At 44.3% G+C, this 21605-nt stretch overlaps 1 protein-coding gene across 1 annotated transcript in view; it reads right to left on the bottom strand.

Annotated features, from left to right (window-relative positions):
• Window positions 1–18301, bottom strand: part of FOXK1 (forkhead box K1) — a 55971-nt gene extending 37670 nt beyond the window's left edge. Inside the window, exon 1 of the mRNA XM_063414661.1 lies at window positions 17868–18301. Within this exon, the coding sequence (XP_063270731.1) occupies window positions 17868–18250 (383 nt within the window). The 5' untranslated portion in view covers window positions 18251–18301. The remainder of the gene's footprint in view (window positions 1–17867) is intronic.
• Window positions 18302–21605: the final 3304 nt, after the last annotated feature.

The following is a 21605-nucleotide window of genomic DNA, read 5'->3' as shown; positions in this document are numbered from 1 at the left end:
TGGTCTTACTTCTACTTCAGGAATTTAAATTTTCTTCTGTAGGGAATTTCTTCCAGAAAAGGTTCCAGCAACTGTGGAGTGTTCCACCAGATGCACCAGTAGCTGAACATCCGAGTTCTGGGGTCCCTGGGATTACCCATGCCTTAGGTATTGGGTATTCCTGTACTAGAAATAATGTAAATCCAGTTTTAATAAAGGCAAACTCACACTGAAGTCATCAGGATCTCCTCATACCCAATCCAGTGGAATTATTATTGACTACCCTGTAATTCCAGATTACTGGAAGGATTTTCTGTCCTTCCCCTGAAATGCATCTGAGTTAGCTGGAAATCCTTATCCTTCCTGGACTTGCTGGGATGAGTAACTGGAAATTGGGTAAAATTCAGTGTCTCACATGGATGGCTCACTGGTTTTGTCTGCCTTAAAAATAATCTCCCCAAAGACATATCAATTGTGTCACTAAAGCTCATGTAGATTTATTTGAACACAATCTAAATCTGATTCTCTGCTGTAAGAGGCATTTCCTTCACCACCTTTCCTTCTCTTCTGCCATTTCCTCTCAGTATCACCTTCGTGCCAACAGTACCTCTGCACAGCAAGGCAAACCACGTAGCTGGAAGAATTATTCATCTCCTTTTTTGTTGGGACTAAGTTGCCAGGCAGATCAGATCCCTTAGCTTGCCTTCACCAACACAGAGAAGGTGGAGGGGAAAAATATCAAGCAGAGAAAGGAGAAATGCAAAAATGTTGCAGATTTATAACAGACTGTAAAAAAGACAGAGCATGTAACCACAGACTCAGATTCAAGTATCACATGATCCAAAGACTGCATTCTCCTTTCAGAAAACAAACTGCAATTCATTCATTTTGAGAAAAGCTCTGGTCTTTATCAGGCAAATCACATCAGCCACATGCTGATACTCTCAGGCTGGAAATTTTCAAAACTTCCTGAATCAGAAAAGCACCATTTTTTAAAAATTCAGCCTAATTATTTCAAACCTCAAGTCACTCAGTTGTGTACAAGGGGACAAAACAAAGACGAAAAATGTTTTTTGCTTTCCAACAGGAGCTTCCCATGGCCGTGTACCCATGGCAATGCTCCCATGGGAACTGGCAGGGCCTGTGTGCAGGAGCAGGAGTGGGTTTGTGTTTATCTCACATGGGACACACAGGGTCTACATGCTGCAAAATCAGTGTTTTTAGTACCTCTGTGCTTCCTGAGCTTATTCACTGAGTGGCCTTGAGAAAGCAAGTGCAATAAGATGGCTGAACAAGGACAACGCTTCAGGAGAATTCAAAATTGCCATTTCTTGGGTCAGATGACCTTTTCCTTATGCTCCTTGTTACTGTTTAGCTGGAGCTGTATGCAAAATAAAGGACTTTTTCCCTTAATGAGGAGGCACCCAAGTTACACTGAGATTTGCCTAACACTGCAGATCACCAAGCTTAAAACGAGGTTTCCAACACAGCCAGACAAGATTTCAGATGGGCAAAGAGCGTGTGCAGGCAAGTGTATCTACTTAAAACAAATACTACCAGCAGCATCAGGCAAAACCACAACTTATGAATAGTTACATCTCTTAAAAGCACCAAGTAAATTAGCTGTTATGAATGTTTCTATTGAGCACAGTTACACAGCACTTCCCTCTATGCCATTTCATCAAGGTTCAAACAAATTGAGAAACACTTCCACAGAGAGGCAGATTTTCAAGTAGGTATTTTAACAAACTCCTTTTGAAGACAGCAAAGTTTAGCCAAACTTCTGGGATTCTTCTCCCTGCCTGCAGCAGGCACACAGAGATGGAGTAAATTATTTGTGATGCCTCAGTTTTTGCAGACATCACCCCTCAGAGCACTGAGAACAGAAGCTCTCGGCCACTGCCCATCCCAGGAAAAGGCAGCGAGTGAAACTCAGCCAAACAGGTGGTGGGGCAAGGAGTATAAACACCCCCAGGCTGGTAGAAAGGCTAAAAAGGAAAAGAGATCCCAGAAGCCCAACCCAAAGAACTACAAAATGCTGGTTTGGTTCATACATTATCTTCTTTAAAAGCACACAGAAGAAGACAAGCATTTTGGTTTTAGGCTCCAACAAATGGATGATAAGTAAAATCTTCAGGAGGGTTTGCACTATACATATCATGCTGTGAAACTTCAACAGTCATTTTATTCTAGACATCTTCCCCACAATTCCTTATCTTTCTTAGCAATCCTTTTAATTGCTGTCAGAGAGCAAATGGATAAATTGAGTTAATTTTTCATTCAAGTGAGAACATTGGAGGCTGTTTCACACTGGAGAATTAGCAGTGAAGAATCAAGAGCTGTATTTTTGTAGATATGTCTTTATTTTAATTTCCTTACATCTCTTTATTAATGTTCTGATTTCACTCTTTGAAAACTATTTGAGACATCAAGCGCAGCTTCACTTTCAGATTCTCTCCTTTGAGTAAAACAGTGCAGAAAAGGCAAAAAAAGAGCAAACCAGGTAAGATATTATAGGTGCCACTTTTTCAGTGTAATGAAACACTGCAACAAGGTCAGGGAATAAATTCATGGAGTATCAAAATAGCAGCTCACAGAAGAACAGGGGAGAAACTGCCAAAACTGCTGAGAAGGGTGTTTCAATCTGCTAATGGAGAGGCAGCAGGAATAGCAGGAGGCTCTCTCTGAAGTTGCCACCCTGCCTGGAGAATTAACATTATCGACAGGTCTTCTCCAGACTCTACAATCCCCTGCTTGGCAGGATGCATCTTATAATAATCCTGCTCAGTCCAACGCCAAAAAACCCCTACCAGAAACTGCTCCAATCTCCTCCAGAGAACCATCAAAGTGCAAATGGTCAGGAATGTGCTTTTTCAAAAATGACCTTTCTGAAAGTTTTTCAGCAGCAACTAGAAGCCAGCTGGGTCTGTTCATTCACCTACTGCCTGCAAAAAAACCTGAAGGATATTCTCAAAATACCATCACTATCACCAGTTATTTACAAACTCAATCCACATCTGACTGGGATTATTTCACTTATCTATTTAAAACATAAAAAGCCTCAGCTACTAAAACTTATATTAAAATTGATCCAAAAAAATCTTGACAGACTTCCAGACAAATGATAAGCAAGGTGATGTCAGAAACCAAGCTTTGGTATCATCAAAAGAATATAATTAATAGGCTTTTATAACAAACACCATTAAGGTGAAGGGTCTCTATTGAACTGAGACACAAAAGTCACCTCTTAAATACTCATGACAACACAACATGGTTGTTACTGGGTGCCCATCCACCGGGCAGAGAGAAACAAAGAGGTGGTGCTGTAATTGTACCTCCTTCAGCTTCACATTTCAAAACATTGCAGTCAGCTTCAAAATATGCCATTCATTCCAACCCAGGAGTGCTGGGCACAGGGCTGACTATCAGAAGACAAATTCCTGCTCCCTTCCCCAGTGCTCCAGTTCCTCTGCACAGCAGCACGCTGCAGGTCAGCAGCACGCAGGGCAGATTTCATGGAGTACAGCCAGTGAAGATCTCACACAAGTCTGCCAAGGTGCTAAATGTAGGAGCCTTAGAAGGTCTTGCCTACACCCACAAAAATCAGATGAGATTTTACATCAATATAAATTAATCTGCATCACTGACATCTACCTTTTGATCAATACTGGGTAGGGGTTTTGTTTGATTTTTTTTTATTAAAGGCTCCCCAGGGTGAATTCTGGCCCCACTTCCACCACAGCATTACAGAAGCTGCTCTGTTCTGCTGTCTAGTCCTTACTATAAACAACTTCATGTCTCAGAGCACAGTTAAGTTACAGTGAACTTTTTCCTGTGTGTCATATGGCAAACCACATCTTCACCCAGCACCACACTCTGCCAGACAATTTCACTCTCTCATTTATTCTGCCTTTCAGCTTTTCAATGCTGAAAAGCCCTGCAGTTGCATTCCCAGGGGTGTTAACAGACCTGCAGAGAACATTTAGTAAAGATGTCCTTAGAGGCTAAAATTAACCATAAAGCTGCTGTTTATTTTGAAGCTTGGGAACAGGGAGGTGTTTTATGTGTCAGAACCAGTGGCCTGACATCAAAAACCTGATATGAAAGTTTGCCACTGAAGAAGTGGGCTGGCACAAAGAGCAGACGAGGCTTTTATTTAAATAAAGTTGGCTGCCAGCACCAGAAAGTTTCACTATCAGCACTGCAGATGCCTGATACCATCTGTAACACACAGCAAGCCTATTATGTTATTTTGTTGTGTGTGTGGTTGTATACATAAAAATAAGGAGAGGTAAGAGACTCTATATAACACACAACAGCCTGTGTACCACGGCTGTTCTAATCAGGTATGCCAGCCTGTGGAGGTCTAGATCCTATCTTAACCATTTCTGCACCAGCCAAGAAATATTTGATCTTCAGAGAAAACGTAAATTACGTGCAACACGTGTGTGTACCTCACTTGTATTATCAAATCTTTCAAGAACAAAAATCCCTCTCCATGTTAGGCTGATCAATCTGTTCATTTTTTAGTATACTGTCAATATTGCATTTTACTTTTTTTCCCAAAACTTGAAAATTATCAGTATCTGGGACTTGAAAATAAATAACCAAAACTTCACATGCTACCTATAGACACTCCAAAAGCTAAACAGCTATCTGGTTTGTACATAGCTAAGAGGAGGGAGCCAGGAAACAAATTATTTGAGTTCCAGAGAAGGCTTTTTAAAATTAACTCTGTATCTTTTTAACTCTAATATTTCTGTATTTTAATTTGTGTGTTTTAATTTAAAGTGCTCACTTTCCAATCTTCCATTTTGAATTTCCTTGTATTCCATATAAGAGCACTGTTTTTCAAGATGTCTTTTAAAAAAGGATCACAGCTTAAAACTCCTGTAGGTCACAACCCCTTTAGCATGTTTCAAATCCTGATTTCTCTCCGAGGAGATCAGCCAGCCTCTCCCACCAAGACAAAAATAGAGGTGCCCTCCTCAAGAGGCATGGGATGTTTCCAGAAGGCCAAGGTGAAGAGAAAGGAGTGCATCACCTACACAAAGTGCCTTGCTGGAGCTTTCACTGTGTCACACCAAGGGAAAAAAGGCTGTGCTGCCAGGGGTCAGTCCCCGGCAGTGTTTTTGGCCATGGCACAGGCACGTGGACACCGTCAGTAACATCACCAGCAGCTGCAAGCAGACACAGATGACCAGCCAGCCACTCCCTCCCCACAGCCTCCTCTGTGTCAATAAATCTTAACCTGGCTGTTTGAGCAATGTTTAATCATAAACAGTTGGGAACATGCTCCAGAATATAAACAAAGGTGAGTAGGAGAGTGCAGTACCGAGAATCACTCGCCACTTGCTGCTGAGCCAGGTAACAGAGAGCAGAGAAACAAAGAACTGCTGGGAACAGCACACAAGCAGCTGGTGCTCATTTAAAGCAATGACCATGCAACAACATTTGAGTATCCAGGACTGCAGCCACAAAAGGATTTCAAGGACTAAATGCATTAACATTCTTGGTTCTCTTAAAAACAAACAAAAAAGCAAAATTAAATTGCTTAGAACACCCACTCAGATGCATGGAAATAAACTACCCTCATTGATCTCATCCCACTGCCATTTACAACAGTCATCTTGATTCCCTTCTGTGTTGCTAATCAAGCTAAAATTAACTCCTCTCCTGCTTACCACACATGCTAGAGCCGCAAAAATCAACACAGGGGCAGAAGGATCAATTGTTTCCCTCTGTAAGTGCAGACCACCTGCCTCACGTGGTAAATGTATTTCGGACTTACAGGTTCTCTCCAAGAATTTTAACCACATTTATCACGGGGTTGGGGAGCTGTTTAGACTGGTGACAGAGTAACTAGCTCTACACTTCAAATACTTCTGAACAACTTCTAGTCATTACTGGCCTCTATGGACCTCTGTAAAACAGGCTGCAGGAAGGTGGGGATTTCATTCCTGTTCAGCCAGTGTCCATCTTGAAAGAATCAATATCACACTTGTCACTCCTGCTCTGAGAGCTAAGATGTGTCTTAAGGCAGCATCTCCACAAAACCCTGGAGGACTCTGCATTCCCAGAAGTTTGGGGCTTATTCAGAGGACACAGAGTTTTGTTTATATGGTTGTCACTCTAACAGCACTGGTAAGAAAAAATAAATATCCTATCTGAGTGTTCAGTTCTAAAGCAGCTTCATTTTATATCCCAATGCGATGTTTTAAAGGAAAAATGCTGTATCAAAACAAAATCCCAGCCCTACCAGATAACAGCCATTAAACAAAGCTGAAGTACAGATCAAATTGGCAGAACTGTGGAGTGGAACAGAAGTTTCAAAGAGAAAAGCACTCAGTGGAGATAAATACACTTCAAGTGTGTGCTTGACAGCAGCCAAGGTTTTATGGTATTGGAAAAATACAGTAGTGATAAACGAGGTTAGTCCATCCACCCCCTCACGGTAACTTGCTGTCCCACCAGGTTGATACAAGAGCACAATGAAAGGCAGCTCTTAGGAAACAATGCAGGATGACATTTAATTCTGTGTTCTGCTCTGGCCACCTCATCTGGCATCAATCCCTCCTCAGACATCAAATTCGACACTGCAAGGCTGAAATGGCAGGCACTGCATAGTCCTGAATCAGGAGCACTTTTTGCTCAGTCCCTGCAAGGGCTCAGAGGTCTGAGGGGTGTCACCTTCCTGTAGGATTTCTCCCACTTTCCCCAGTCCTAAGGGAGCACTGCCAAACCACAGCTCCCAATCCCAATGACCAGATGTAGCCCCTGGCTGCTCCAAGACTCCTGGGCTGTGGCTGCTCTGGCAGCACACGGAGTGAGTGAGTCTGACACGGCTTTTCAGAGATCTCACAGAAACGCTCAACACAGCTCTGGAATGCAACACATTTACCCATTTTCTGGTGCAGAAAGCACTGCCTAGCCCCCATTCACACTCAAATTTTCCCTGCTCCAAGACAAACCTTAAGATAAGAGCCTAAGTCTGGCTTCCATTCTACCACAGCAGAGACCACAAGAAGTGACTCAGCCTCTGCCACCACCTCTCATTCCTTCCCTGCTTCTGTGAAATTCAAGAGCTCTTCTGAGAGGCTTTCCAAGCCTCTGCTGGTCCCACTGATCTTGGTTAAAATGAAAAAGGTCAATATTAACTATTTTCCTTCTTTACTCATCTTGGCAGAAACACTCATATATGTTTCCCCCTCAATCATGAACCACAATTAACACCTACCTCAGTGCCAAAAAAAAAGCCCCACCTGCACCCACACTCAGAGGAACTTCCCTATACTGGCTTCTACACAGAGTTCTGTTTTCAATAAGAAATTAAACAGTGCACCAAGAATTAAATATGTACTGACAGTATGGAACTAACTGCAGGGCCACAGTTGGCCTCTACAAGAAGCACTGGTTATTCATTTCCATACCTCACTCAATACCAAGAATTTGAAATCTTTGCTATACTGCCATGGAACTTCCAGCTGGCTGCAGATCCTGCCCCTTTCACCACACAAGTCTGGCCACTGCTGCCACAGACAAGCAGCAACTTCAATTCTACCTCCATTTTCATCATAACTCCCATCTCCTCGAGAAGACTCTTCCTTCATTACTACAAGTATCCAATCTCTTGGGAAATTTTCGTACCCTGGAGAATAAGAGGAAACTAACCATTTGAAAATAGCAGTTCATAAAATCTCCTAATAACCTTTGCAGAGAGAGGCACTTGTTTCAGCATCTTTGCTGGATACACTAGAGCAGTTTGATTCTCATGTAAAATCTCATTTACAATGCCATCAACTTTCTTCTAATGGGCCATTCATCATAGTAGGGTTTGCTTTCAAGTAGCCAGCCCAATACCTTGAAAGGTCTCATACAAGTCATTTAGCAGAGTCACCCTTCCAAAGCCAGGGAACTACCTATAAAGACATTAGGAAAGGCTGTGCAAAACAAAATCAGCTCAGTAAAGCTCAGGAAAAAAACCCTAATTTCCACATATATATGCCAGAAAAAGCCTGTGTGTGGGATGGTAACTAACCTCTGAATTCAATCAGACTCTCCAAGAAGGCTCTAACAAGCAGAGCATGACTATGAAATATTTTCCTTTGAGGCTGGATCAGTTCATTTAGAAAGTGATTTGGAAAAGCTAATGTACTATTTATGTACATTATAAAAAACTACCCATATGGACTTAAAACTTTGCAAAATGTTCACATTAGTCCGTTGCACTCCCTCTGAAGACATTTCACAATCCATTCAATACCCAGTAGAGGAAGCCAGGATTACTGTTTTAAAACAGCTCTGAGGGTAGTTTAAATGTTTTAAAAGCTGACAACTTCTAGACTCAGAGCCAAATAAACATTTGGGGCAACAGAGAGCCTCTTACACAAGTGTCTACAAAGTGACATCCACCTGCATCCTTCCAAATACTGACATTTAAAATAAAGGGTAAAAGAGAATCCCAGGCACAACCTTCCCTCCTACTAAAAAAGAGAATAATTTTACTGTGATTCAGATGATGTACTGAATTCACTCACAGAAGACCACCTAGCAAGATGTGGTTAAGATAGCAAACAATAAAAAACAATCACAAGATTTCTAACTTATTTTAAATCCTGGCAGTATATACAACTGTGCTGAGGGGTTTAATCCTTGAAGAGTTTAACCAACTGAAGTGACAAAGACTCTTGCAAAACACAGCATATGTGGAAGTTGTCACCCCAATGGTTTCATTATTTTTAAATCAGGGAAATTTCAGAGAGTTATCTTGTCATATTGCTGGCATAGTTTAATGCTCCCTTCCCTTTGCTTTAGGAGAATATACAGAATTAGGGAAACATTTTACTTTAATGAATGTACCTTACCTGGAAGATTTATATGAACTTCATAGTTTGCAATATCAGCTTTTTGCAGAACAGAATTCTGGCCATTTTCTGCTATAGATTTTTTAATAGAAATTCTCATTCTTGCAATGGAGAACAAAGCAGGAAGAAATGAGAAGAAATTGCAGCCTCTGGGAGAGGAGGATGCACCCATTTGGTGACAAGAGACCTCAGATTCAGAATCAATATCCACCAAAACAAACCTGTTTCCCAACTTCATCCTGTGGCTGTTTGCAGCGATTTTTACACAATTGTAAACAGATGATGTGCAAGTCTAAACTACTCGATTGTGCCTATTTTCAACAGCCAATCTGCATATGCCTTGTTTACACAAAATACACATAAAAAGGATAGCAATTCTTTTCTTGAACCACCAGCAATCAGGAATTTTCTTCTAAGAATTCCTGTGCCTGAAGGAAACTTCAGTGCTTGCCTTAATATTCCATAAAGGCATTAGCAGCAAAGCATATGCCAGCCTTTGACTTCCTCTGCAGGTCTTCCCAGGACTAACAGAGTTTCATTATCTCGTCTCATTAGAGGGTGTCTGAGGGAGACATGGGAAAAGAGGAGCTCCAGTAATTACCCAGCTGAATGGACAAGGCAGAAGGAGGCAAAGCCACCCAATTGCCAGGCTTGTTGACAGCCAACACCCCTTTACACACGGTGGGCAGGCAGCCACCAGCCATGAGACAATTAAAAAAGCAACGAGATCAATAAATAAATAGCAGTTGGCACATGTCCCACACTAAGAGCCTACCCTGACTAGCTTGGGCTACGCCTCAAACTGAATATGAAAAGCAAAATCATTTTTGGTCTACCATCAGGTAGAAACAAAATTTGCTTTCCGTGTCTAGTCCTTTTCTCCTCCCACGCAATCAGGATTCCGAGTGTGTAAGAGTCCAGAGTTCTTATGCCCTCGAGAGAGGAAAGGCCTTAAGTTGCTCAAGAACAATTCCTTTAGCAAGTGCACAAACTGGCTCTGCAGGGAGTCCAGTCCTGCTTAGACAAACTGTTGGTGGCTTCTGTATGTGGCCTGAAGGGAGATAGAAGATTAAAACAGTTTGTGTGGGAAGATTTCCCAAGGCTCTCCTTGAAGTGGCATGAAGCAGAAAAAAGGGGTACAGCTCCAAGGTCGTATTTCAGAGAGAGAGAGGGAGGGAAGTCCTTTTCCACAGTGCTTACACCACCTCTGCAAGGCTTTTTGTCTCCTCATTCTGTCCTAAAAGATGGAATGGATTGTACTTGCATATGAAAGCAGGCTCTTATGCTAGAAGATTCTTGGAGCAGGATAGTGAGAGGTAACAATGTGCTTAAAGTTTCCTTCCACTTCTCCTCCCATCCCAATCACACAGCATGCATTAACAGAACCAGACAAAGACTGTCCATCTTTGCTCCTTCAGCTAAGGCAGAGCTCCTAATTAACTGCTACATTATTTCTCCCCAACTGTCAAGATGTCCTCAAAGAACACGAAAATTACATATCTGGTACATTTAAAGGAGGGAGGAAAACCACCAAAGTAAATTGCACATGCACAACAAATGACAACCCAAGAAATTAAACTCGCTTTTAAGTTACTAAAAATAGACAGGATGGGAGGGAAGGGACTATCAATCAAATCTTAGAGTTGCTGAATATTCAAAGAACAGTCTTGTAATAGACTGCTCTCACAAGATTGCTTGAAATTTTTATGATAAAAAATGCACAAGGACATGAAAAAAGGAGCAGAAGGATAACGAAGAGCAAAATGCACATGACAGAAGTGGATACAGAGTATTAATTAGGCCATTAAGATACTTAAATGTTTTACTGTCCAATAAAATATGTATTTCATAAAAATTAAGTGCTATGCAGAAGGAATGCACACATGCATTTACTGAGCTGTTCTGAAGAAACCAAATATCTGGATTACTAGCAAAAACATTTGTGGACAAGAGTGAACAGACATTAGTAAAATTGTATTTGTACTATGAAAACAAAGAATATACAATTGGATGGAAATCTTCACTCACATTTATTTAAGGGAGAAATTCATCTGCTCTATAAGCATCTCATCAATCTGCTTTTATGAGGAGTCTGCAGTCAACTGAAATAAGGAGACTTATAAATACTTGAAAAAACAGTTCAGTGATTAATACTGAATTATTGACTGAAGTGAATGCATTCAGACCAGACAATAATTTGTACTCACAATTAGTCGATTAACCATGTCTGGAAGTACATCAAGATGTCTTTTCATAGCCCACATTCAGGAGACAGAAAAAAATGCTTCAGCTTTTTCATCTTGCAAATTTGTCAAAGAAAAAAAACATCACTGCAAAATTAACACCCAGACCTTCAGCCCCACAAATTCCCTGGTTTCAGTCCTGCAGTCAGGGCCCATCAGCCATTTCAGATGCATAAAACAACATTTTAACCTAAGTTTACCTGGCAGAAAACACTGCACAAGCTCAAGGGACTTCTAAGGCATTTGTTGCAAAGTATATGCAAATATAAGAGAACAAAGACCCTCACTACCCAAGACACCATGGACTAAGCTTTACAGCACATTTCACTGCCATACCTTTCTTTCTTTACACTGGATATCCCAGTCATGAGTCTGCGACCTCAGGAAACTCCTGGATGTGCAGGGACTGAACCAAAGATAATAAAACAAAGCTGATGTTGGGCATGGCTACTTGTGAGAGAAGCCTCTGTGCTTGACTATTAAGGAAAAGGAAAGAATCTGTACTAAAAGCAAATGAGAAGTTTTCTCCCTTTTCATTAACATCACCAGCTCAAAAGCACCTGATTTTTCTTTTTTTTAACCACATTTCCACTTGGATTGGAAAGGAAAGCTATCCCATCCACGTCTAACCAGCAGTGAGGTGAAGCTTGGTCTGTGGAGCATTTCTGGTTACAGAACACCCAGACACTGCTCAGACACTGAGCTAGAAGGAGCTCAGAGTAAATCACCACATTCCAGAGGAGCTGATATGGAGCTGAGTGCTAGCAGAGATCCCCCCAGAATAGGAAAGCCAGCTGGAGGGAACTGTCAGATCTCTGAGTGCTTTACCAAGCACCTCAGCAGCCTGTGTCTCCTTTGTCACCCCACGCTGTCACAGCAGCCCCCACACCCTCGCTGGCTCCGCTCTCTGCCATCGCTGCACCAACTCCTGTCAATAACAGATAATTGGTAACACCAATTACCAATTGCCCGGGCCAGCAATCAGCCTTTATTTGCATGGCATAAGTGGCAAATTCAAGGAGTTCCCTGTTCTCTACCAACATCCTGTTGCCACATCTAACTCCTCCAGGAAACGGCAAGGCTGAGAGAGAGAATTTGGCACAGAAGAGCTCTGAGGCCAAATGGCCAGCGGAGCAGTGCCTGGGAGCCTGCTCACAAAGACAACAGGCACATCAATCTGGGCATCATTGATGCTTTCTCTTATTCAGTGCAAGGCTGCCCATCACGTTTTCTGGAGAGGGAGGGGAAAAAACAAAGCAAACAGCATTATTTTGATTTGTTACTGGGACAGATGCTCTACAGTGCGTACGCTCACACGGCTGGCACTAAAATAACTAGGATATGAATTACTACAGATTTCATCATTTTTATTCCCCATTTTCAGAAAAGCAAAAACTTTCACATTCATTCATCCTCTAGATTTATATAAAAACACAACAGTACCCACAGGAAAGAATCCGCAGTCACCTAAGGATACGTGCCATGATTAAGAGTTTCCTAGCATAAAGAAGTTACACCAGCACAACTTGAATCCACATTTATGGCTTTATAGCTGAGACTCCACACAAAACTGTACAAGACAAGTGTGGCATGTTCTCATTAGGTTAATCTTTTCATAATCAACACATCAGCTAAGCTGAACCAAACCTGGTTTAAAAGAATCCATAAGGACATACACTGAGTTTTGCATAACCTTAGTTTATATTCACAACCTGACTTACAGTGCAGCTATTTTTGAATCAACAAATTGAGCAGCAGTTTCACATGAGAGAAACTTTTCCTTAAACGTTTAATATAACTCATGACAAATTGAGCTGCTTAGCCAAAAATTATTACTTGACATGAATTCCGTAATTAAAATCAAGTAATCCTTTATCACATCTTGCTGTGCAACAAAAAAACCTGTTCTCAAAGACAGTCTTTGAAATTAAGTAAGAGCATGAAAAATACAAGATGAAGCACTAAGAAAGCAAATCTTTAAAGGGTTTCTAGCAAGAGCAAAACCACCATCCACAAGCTGTAGCACAGCAAACAACGTATTTCAAACAAAGACAAACAACAACAAACAGTTGCAAATGCAGATAATGCAATATTTAAGCAAAACTACCTGAAGAGTTACCAGGGATAACATACATATGCAGCATTTCAGAAATAACTAGTTCTGCAGTCGTGGTTATGTGGTCAAAGCGTTTCCTTGGTGTGTACAGGGTGTGCAGCTGCCCCCAGATGTACGAGCACCCTCCCCTGTACCCACCGTGATGGAATCGCTCCGACCACAAGAATGGAGCTGCAGTGGTTGCTGAGGTCACCCAAACACTGCAGTGCATTGTGCACATCTCCATTCCTCTAGAATATGGCATTTTTTAAAACTTGAATTAGTGCCTTGAGTTTCTGGTTATCAGACTGCACAGCCACGTCCTTTGGAAGTGGATCTAATTCTCCATTTTCTGGTTGCTAAACCCCCTGTTGCTGAGACACCCCCACTACCCAAACACCAGAGGGAACTTAAGATTAATGCACGTGTAAAATTCTGCAGGATCAGCACCTTGGTGTGTGGTCAGAGTATTGGACTATTTATTTTTGTCAAGTTTATTGAGCACCTAGAAAAATCCCATTATAAATAAAGCAGCATGCTCTTAATAAAACTTGACATGCATGGTAAGTTTTCAATTTATAATGGGACGTATACACATAATTTTTTTTATTTTAACTCTATGTTTTAATTTGATTTCATACATCCATATATTTACTTCCCTTGTATTTATTCTCAAGCTAAAAAAGCTCCTCCATTTATTTCCTAAATGCTAAAAGAACTACAGGTTTAAAAACTTGTTTTTATGCTTAGAAACCTCATACTGAAAGAACCCATTTACACTGAAAAACACCAACTTCAGGCTCCATTAATTACGCTACTGCAAAAATTCTAAATGATCACAGAAGCAATAAGCAAATATCCCATGAAACATTCCCAAACAAGCATCATTTTCCAATCTATTGAGCTCACAGTTCAAAAAACTCGAGTGCTATTATCAGGCTACGCTCAAGCAACATTTGCAGGTTTAGTCAATGGAACTTTTGTATTTAAGAGCATCTGAAGACCTGACTTATAGCCATTTAAAATTCAGGTTAGCAAGTTTAACTTACAACTGTTACAGCTCCTTCTGCTCTGGGAGACAAAATAAATAAATAACTAAACAAATGCTTATTTTAGTTAGTGGAAGTGTCTAACTTGTTACTGCCAATTATTTTTAAAACCGAGTCAATTCTGAAGACAACGAAGAAAAAGTTAATAATTCATCATTAACCTGATCCTGTAAGCACTTGATTACACCATAAATTTGAAGAAATTACTGTCTTCAACAGGAAAAAATACTCCAGTTTATGGTTCCTGCTCTATCTTACACTTTTGCTGGTATCCAGAGTTTTTAAAATCTAGTGCATACTCTCCTGGTAGTTTTGGGTTCCTCTCTTTCTTATAGAAAAATACCCAGATATTTATCTACAGATTTCCAGCTCCCACCAGCACAGCTAAAAAAAGCATCACAAGCCATAAAAGGAGTTTCTAGCCAATCCTTAATTTGATTTGAAGCACTTATTTTTGATGTAAGTACTTCCATCTTTTCATCTTGATTTATATTTGTAATGTCTGCTGTAGTGTGGCACTTATTAATTAAACTGATTAAGGATCTTCAGCTGTATCATAGACCCTCCACTCTTCCACCCACTTTGTTCCTAACTGTCATTAACCTCTAGGAAATGTCCTCTTTGTTGGTTATTACTGTTTAATTATACTGTATAGTTATGTCATCACATCTGTGAAATACAACCTCGTGTAACAACACAGCTGTGGAATATGATACTCCTGCCCAGCAGTAAAATCCTGGTTACAGCAGAGAATCCACACACACCACGTTGATGGAGGAAGTGATACCAAGCTTTTCAAAAGCTCTTGATTTCGAGTAGGGCTGTTGAGACAGGAGGTAAGTACAGCCTTCAAGAGAGGTCTCCAACTCCCCCTCTTTCCTCCCTTCCCACCCCTCCTGACAAGATCCTCCATACATGCCAGGAATTACTTCTCAACTCAGAAAACTTAGAAAAGCGAAGTTCTGTACAGAAATAGTAAAGTGAGAAGGAACCTCAGGAAACAGAATTTATGAGCTCACTATCTATTTTTTAACCAACTGTATGAACTACAACTGAAAGAGACTTTTTCCTGGAACCCTCTGCTTCCATTCATGATCTCATGATGCACAAGCATTTCCTTTGCATGTAACATAACAGCAGCAGTGACTGCATGGTCCAAAGAAAACAGCACTTTGCACATTTCTGTCACATTTTACAGGTGTGAGGGGAAAAGGGAGGACAACCACTAAAACAACTGGTTTTTAGAATATTACCAGCAAGAGCTCCCCATATCACAAGGACCTCCCTCTAAAACCCTGGATGGGATGATCACTAATTCCTGAAATTTAACATAAACTGTACATTCTGCTGGTACACAGGAAAGGTGTGGCTGTACCAAACATGGCAGGAGTGTTACCATGATATGCAGAAAACGTTGTGTAAAGTCTGTGTAAACCTGTCCTCACTTTGTCCTCCTTCTCACAACATTAGCTGGCAGTAGACACACAGGCTTCTCTACAGGAAAGAAATGGCATCTTATGTTTACTGGGGAGAGATTTTTGTGTGTGTGTGTGGAGAGGGTGACTGGGAGAGAATTGTCTGATTTTTCAAGAGCAGAGATAACGAGATAACAGCAGACAGTTTCAAGCCTCAATCAAGACTATGCACACCAAGCTTCAACAAGATTTTCCTGGTCTGGGTTACAAACCCTTGACTGGCCAGTAAGGAGTTGTTTACCTGATAGAAGCAAGGGGGCAAATTCCTTTAGATTGATGCAAAACATTTTCCTACTCTGGAAGTCAGAAAGGGAGGAGCACCAACTTTATTTATGTAGCTCAAACAGCAGCCAAGCTACGATGCCTTATTGTGTAGAGTTCGTAAGTGTACATTAAACTCCTCCCTTTAAAGCAATGCAGAAGGCAAGTTGCCATTCCCACTCCAGGAGGCAGGAGCAAAAAAAAAAAGGGAAGAAATAAGCAACGAGTTTGCTGTTTGACATAGTTTTCTGTCACAATGCTTATGATTAACCAAGTGAAGAAACAGAATGACAGGGAGGAGAGAGCTTGCAGATACCAGAGCCAGAGGGAATGACAACAGAAGTGCCCAGGGCTTCGGGTGGTCTTGTTTTACAAAGCCAGATTAATTAACCAGACACTGAAGGACATCTCTTTTAGAAAATGAAACACGTTAGAAACCAAAACGCCTCAGAGAGTGAGCAGCTAGGGAGCTATAACTAAATTACTAAGTACAAAATGAAGCAGCCTGCAGAGGAAATGAGTAATTAAAAAACCCTCCCCTGAGCGACAGGCTGGCGAGAGACGGCTAACTCCAGGACCCTGGTGCTGGAGGTAAACAGCACCAAAGCCAAAACGTGACAGATGAAAACAGATGTTTTATACAAACAACAACCCCCCCAGTCTCCTCCTGCCTTTACAGCACACTCAGAGATGGCATCAGGCACAGTCAGCCTAAAACAACTTGAGGAGATGCACACAGGAATTACATCACCCACCACTATCACGCTGCTGCCCTGGGGTGAAGCACTGCAGTCGCTGGACAGTACTCAGCAACTGTAAACAATGTTTTCACAGGAAGAAATAGATTAACATCAACCTCGTTCTTCTTTCTGCAAGAGAATTTAACAGAACACAGACCCTGGTAGCACAGCAAACCCTTCTGCACCCCTCTCCCCTTCCTTAAGGAAGAAAAGACACCTTGGGCATCTGCTGTCCTGGTGAGCAGCATCACTCCCAGCCTGGCCTGACTCCTTTTTTTCTGCTGCTCGAGAGAAACACCAGGAACAACACCTAACTTGCCAACCCTTAAGTCAGCAATTCTGGCAAAGTGGTTTCCAACTTTTTTCCGCTAGATCCTTTCCAAGGAAGACAAGCCTTGGGTGTAGCAAGTTTTAGCCCACTGAGAGTCCTTCCTTCTTCTCTGTCTTTCTGAAACTTTTAAGAGACACCAGTTGAACATGAGTCTGTCTGTAGGCAAGCATGGAGGATGATGACCGTGAGGGCCACCCTGCAGCGAGGGGCTCACATTTCTTCACACTTTTTCCCCAGACATGGTTCCCTCTGAGGGAGCAGCCCCAGTCCCAATGAACATCATCCCCTTTCTCAGCCAGGATGGCAGCAAGGCTGGGCAGGTGAGGACATCCCATGATGATGCTGAGAACCTCATGGGGCAGATGTCCCTCACCACCTCCTCAGGCCCTGCACCAGGTGAGTGCTCCTCACCCACTGTGACCAGCTTCAAGTGAGCAGACCTCCACTGTCCCCTAAGGCTCCCTGTGAGCAGGGGGATCCCTCATCGCTATCTCAGGCCCTCCACCTTCTTCAGGGGCAGACCCTCACCATCCCCTCAGACCTCTGGTGGGCAGGGGGACCCTTGACCCCTGTTCCTTCATTAGCCGTGGCCCTTCACCATCTCCTCAGGCCCTTCTCTTGGCACACACACATCCCCCGCACGGGACACGGGCAGCTCACCGTGTGCTCCGTGGGGCGAGGGTCCCCTCACCGCCCGCTCCTGGGAGGAGCCCCCGCTCCGCCCGGCCCCGCGTCCCCTCCCCGGGACACAGGGTCCCTCTGCGGCCCTGGGGCCGTTCCTGCCCAGCGGAGCGGGCCCGGCCCCGCCGCCCCCGGCCCCCGGCACTCACTGCGGCGGGAGCTGCAGGGCCGGGCCGCCGCGGCGCTGGAAGGCGCCGTCCACGAAGACGCCGTTCTTGCCGAGGCAGCGCAGGTAGAAGTGTGGCTCCTGGAAGCTGAGCTGCAGGTGCCGCCGCGAGATGAAGCTGGAGTGCCCCATGTTGACGTCCACCGAGCCCTGCGAGGAGTTGCGGCCTATGGTGACGGCCGGCTGCCGCATGAGGAACTCGAACTCGCGGCCCTGCAGCCGCGCCAGCACCGGCCCGGTGCAGGCGGCGGGCGGCGCGGCCGGGGGCGGCGGCCCGGGAGGGGGCGCGGCGGCGGGGCTGCAGGGCGCCGAGCGCAGCGCCAGCAGAGCCCGCGCCCCGCTACTGTCCTCCCCGACTTCGGCCATGTTCCCCGGCAGCGAGCGAGCCAGCGTGCCGGCCTCCGGGGCGGGGCCGGCGGGGCGGGGATGGCGGGGACGCGGGGCGGGGCGGGAGCCGCGCCGGCCGCCGCCTCCCCCGGCAGCTCCGCCGGGCGCGGCCGCCCCGCCGCGGTCCGGGGCGCGGGGCGGGGGCGGCAACGGCGGCCGCGCGGCGCCGCCTGCGGGCCAGGGCGGGCAGCGCAGCACGGGCAGGTGTGAGGGAGCGGCCCCGGCGGTTAAACCGCTCCGAGCCGGCCCCGGGGCCGCACAGACACCCCCGAGCCGCGGGGATGCCCCGCCGTGAATCAGCCGGCTCCGGGCTCTCTCAGGTCCTGGCGCGGCGCGGTTCTGGTCGCTGACATGGGCTCGCTTCAGCGGCCTTTTGCCGCCTTCTCCATGGAATCATAAAATAGTTTGGGGTTGGAAGGGGATTTAAAGATCACCCAGTTCTTGCCCCTGCCATGGTCAGGGACACCTTCCACTACCCCAGGTTGCTCCAAGCCCTGTCCAGCCTGGCCTTGGACACTTCAGGGATGGAGCAGCCACAGCTTCTCTGGGCACCCTGTGCCAGGGCCTCCCCTCCCTCACAGGGAAGAATTCCTTCCCAATATTTCACATAAATTTCCACTCTTTCAATTTGTGCTCATTACTCCTTGTCTTATCACTGCAGTTCCTAACAAAGAGTCTCCAAATCACCTCATAAACAATTTCCTGTGCTGGAGAGACGCCCCAAGCCCAAACAAACCTGCTCCAGGCTTTCTGTGGGGCAGGGGCACACACATCCTCTGCCTGGGGTCTGGTCTCTGACATGAGCTGTGTTCAGTGGCCTTTTGCTGCCTCTCTATGGAATCAGAGAATTTGGGCTTGGAAGAGATGTTAAAACTCGTCTGGTTCCCTGCCATGGGTAAGGGAACCTTCCACCAGACCAGGTTCCTCCTAGCCCCATCCAACCTGGCCTTGAAACACTTCCTTAACAACCCTGGACTGTCTGCTGAGGCTTGCTGAAGGGGGGGATTCATCCCCCATACACAAAGGTGTGAGGTTTAAAATACCTCAGTCCACTTTTATAGAGTTTATACATATATACAAATACATTCACTCATATACATGATATGTATATAATCATATAGTGTTTTTATATAGATTTATACTCACACAGTTTTTCATTATAAGGGATCATGTAGGTTGTTTAGCTTGCATGACACCATTTCTTCAAATTACTTTTTTATTTCTGTATAATTATGTATTATATATCAATCTATATTTAAATTAAAGGTCATGTTCTGTGCCACGACAGCATATATTTGGCTCATGTATAGTCTGTGCTATACATACATGTACATATATACATATATCCAGATTAAACAGATAAAATCTTTCTGTAGAGGTGAGCTGGTGATACTTTGCAGAATCCTGAATAGTTAAGTAATCAGAAAATATAACCAATTTGAGAAACTTGGGAGAGGGAGCACCTATAGTTTTGTATTGCTTCAGCTTGTGTGGGGAGTATGTCAGCTCACAGCAAGGCTGCTCAACAGCTTCGGGGAGATGGAGAAAAAAATCCCATAACTGGTCAAAAGTGCAGAGCAAATTTCAGCGATGAAAACTGTAATTAAACGAGCTGGAATCGGTCCAGGACCACAAGGTTAACATCCCTCTTCCTGGAACATCTTCCCTGAGATGTTTAATGACTGCTGAGCAGTCGGGACCCGCGTTAGACATCTCACCCGAGACACCAACTTCAGTGAGTGCTCTTTGCCTCTGCAGTTCAATACCAACTGAGGGGAAGAGAGAAAAGCACCACTGTCTAACAAAACACCAATTCCCACTTCTCTGCACCAGTGTCAGCTCTGCAGCGAGACTCAGCCGAGCTGGCACAGCAGAAGGGTGCAGGAGAGGGAGGAAAGGCATCCACGGAGGGGACACGGGGAGGAGGGAGGTGGTCTGAGCTGAGATCTGAGCTGTCTGTCTGCCTGAGCTCCTCTCCTGCCCCAAACTGCTCAGGATCAGCAAATGCTTGTGGCCAGAGGCCAAAATGTGGCCATCAGGTAGAGGCAGAGCCACACACTGTCTGACAAGAACTGGCTCGGGCTTTTACTCTATCCACCCCTTGATGAGTGTGCTGTTACCTGAGCTTAAAAATGGACCCAAGCAGGTAGGCAGGTGGGTGGCAGCAGGCAGGGTGAAACCTTGTTATCAGAGCAGCTTAACCTGCCACCAAAAAAAAAAAAAAAATTATATATATATAAAGAGAAAGCAGTTCCAGAGATTTTAGTTCGTATCTAAAGCTGTTCTAAAATCCAAAATTTGACCAGGAGGACCCTGAAAGGACCAGGAATAGGGTGAAGCTGTTGTCAGATGTCAGTAACTGTTTCTAGGGCTGCCTGAGAAAACACATTGCGGGCAGGCTGGGTCAGGGCAGGAGCCAACCCCCATGGGCAGGAGCAGGGCCCTGGTTCCAAACACAGGAGGTGCAGGGAAGCCCCATGTGGCCTCTGATGTGGGACCAGGAGATGTGTCACTGCAGGGCTGGGTCCTGTCCTGCTCCCATTTTCGATACAGGCTACAGATTTCTGCAGTTCCAGCTGGGTAATAACCTGAGGGCTGACATGTGAGGCTGGCTGTGAAGATTCTTGCCCTGCTCAAAGGCTCCCCAGCTCCTCAGGAGAGAGCTGGTGCAGCATTGCTGCTCCAGGGCTGTGGAACTGTGGGCATGTCCACATGTGCCATGGTCATCTGCAGACACTGAGACACTCCAGCCACACCAATTGATAAGTTTTTTTTTTTCTAACAAGTCTTTTCCTTTCTACTTGGAAATTTCTTCCGAGTGGCATTTGCTGCTTAAGCCAGCACCACTGCTGAGATAAATCACAGCTTCATGCACAATGTGATCAAGTTGTGTACAGAAACAGGATTCCTCTGAGCTGTTTGGTAGGTTGTTCTTAGCACGGTGTCTCAGCAGCCCATCTGCCTGCGGCATCCTTTCCCTAAGCCTGTAACAGAGGGCTCTGCTGGCAGCCTCCAACGCTGTGCTCAGCTCTAATCTGCCCTGCAACACCATCAAACCAAGGGCCCTTCAGCCACGGCAACGCTTTGTGCTCCTCCAGTCAGCTAATCCTGCTTAAAGTCAAGCCAGCTGCCCCAGTGTAAATGCCTGATGTAAATGTTCTCAAGATTGTTTGAATTAAGTTTATCTCGCCCTGCATGGCTGGACTTTATAGTTGTTCGTTTTCCTCAGCGGGGTTTTAGATGGATGTGTCAGCAGAAGTGGCCAAACTTCTTAACTCCATGAGTTGTCTACAAAATATTTGGATGGCCAGGAGATGCCAGCCAGGTTTCAAGG

This window comes from Prinia subflava, chromosome 17 (genome assembly GCF_021018805.1).
Source record: "Prinia subflava isolate CZ2003 ecotype Zambia chromosome 17, Cam_Psub_1.2, whole genome shotgun sequence".
Lineage (NCBI taxonomy): Eukaryota > Metazoa > Chordata > Aves > Passeriformes > Cisticolidae > Prinia > Prinia subflava.
This window is presented reverse-complemented; position numbering and strand designations above follow the sequence as displayed.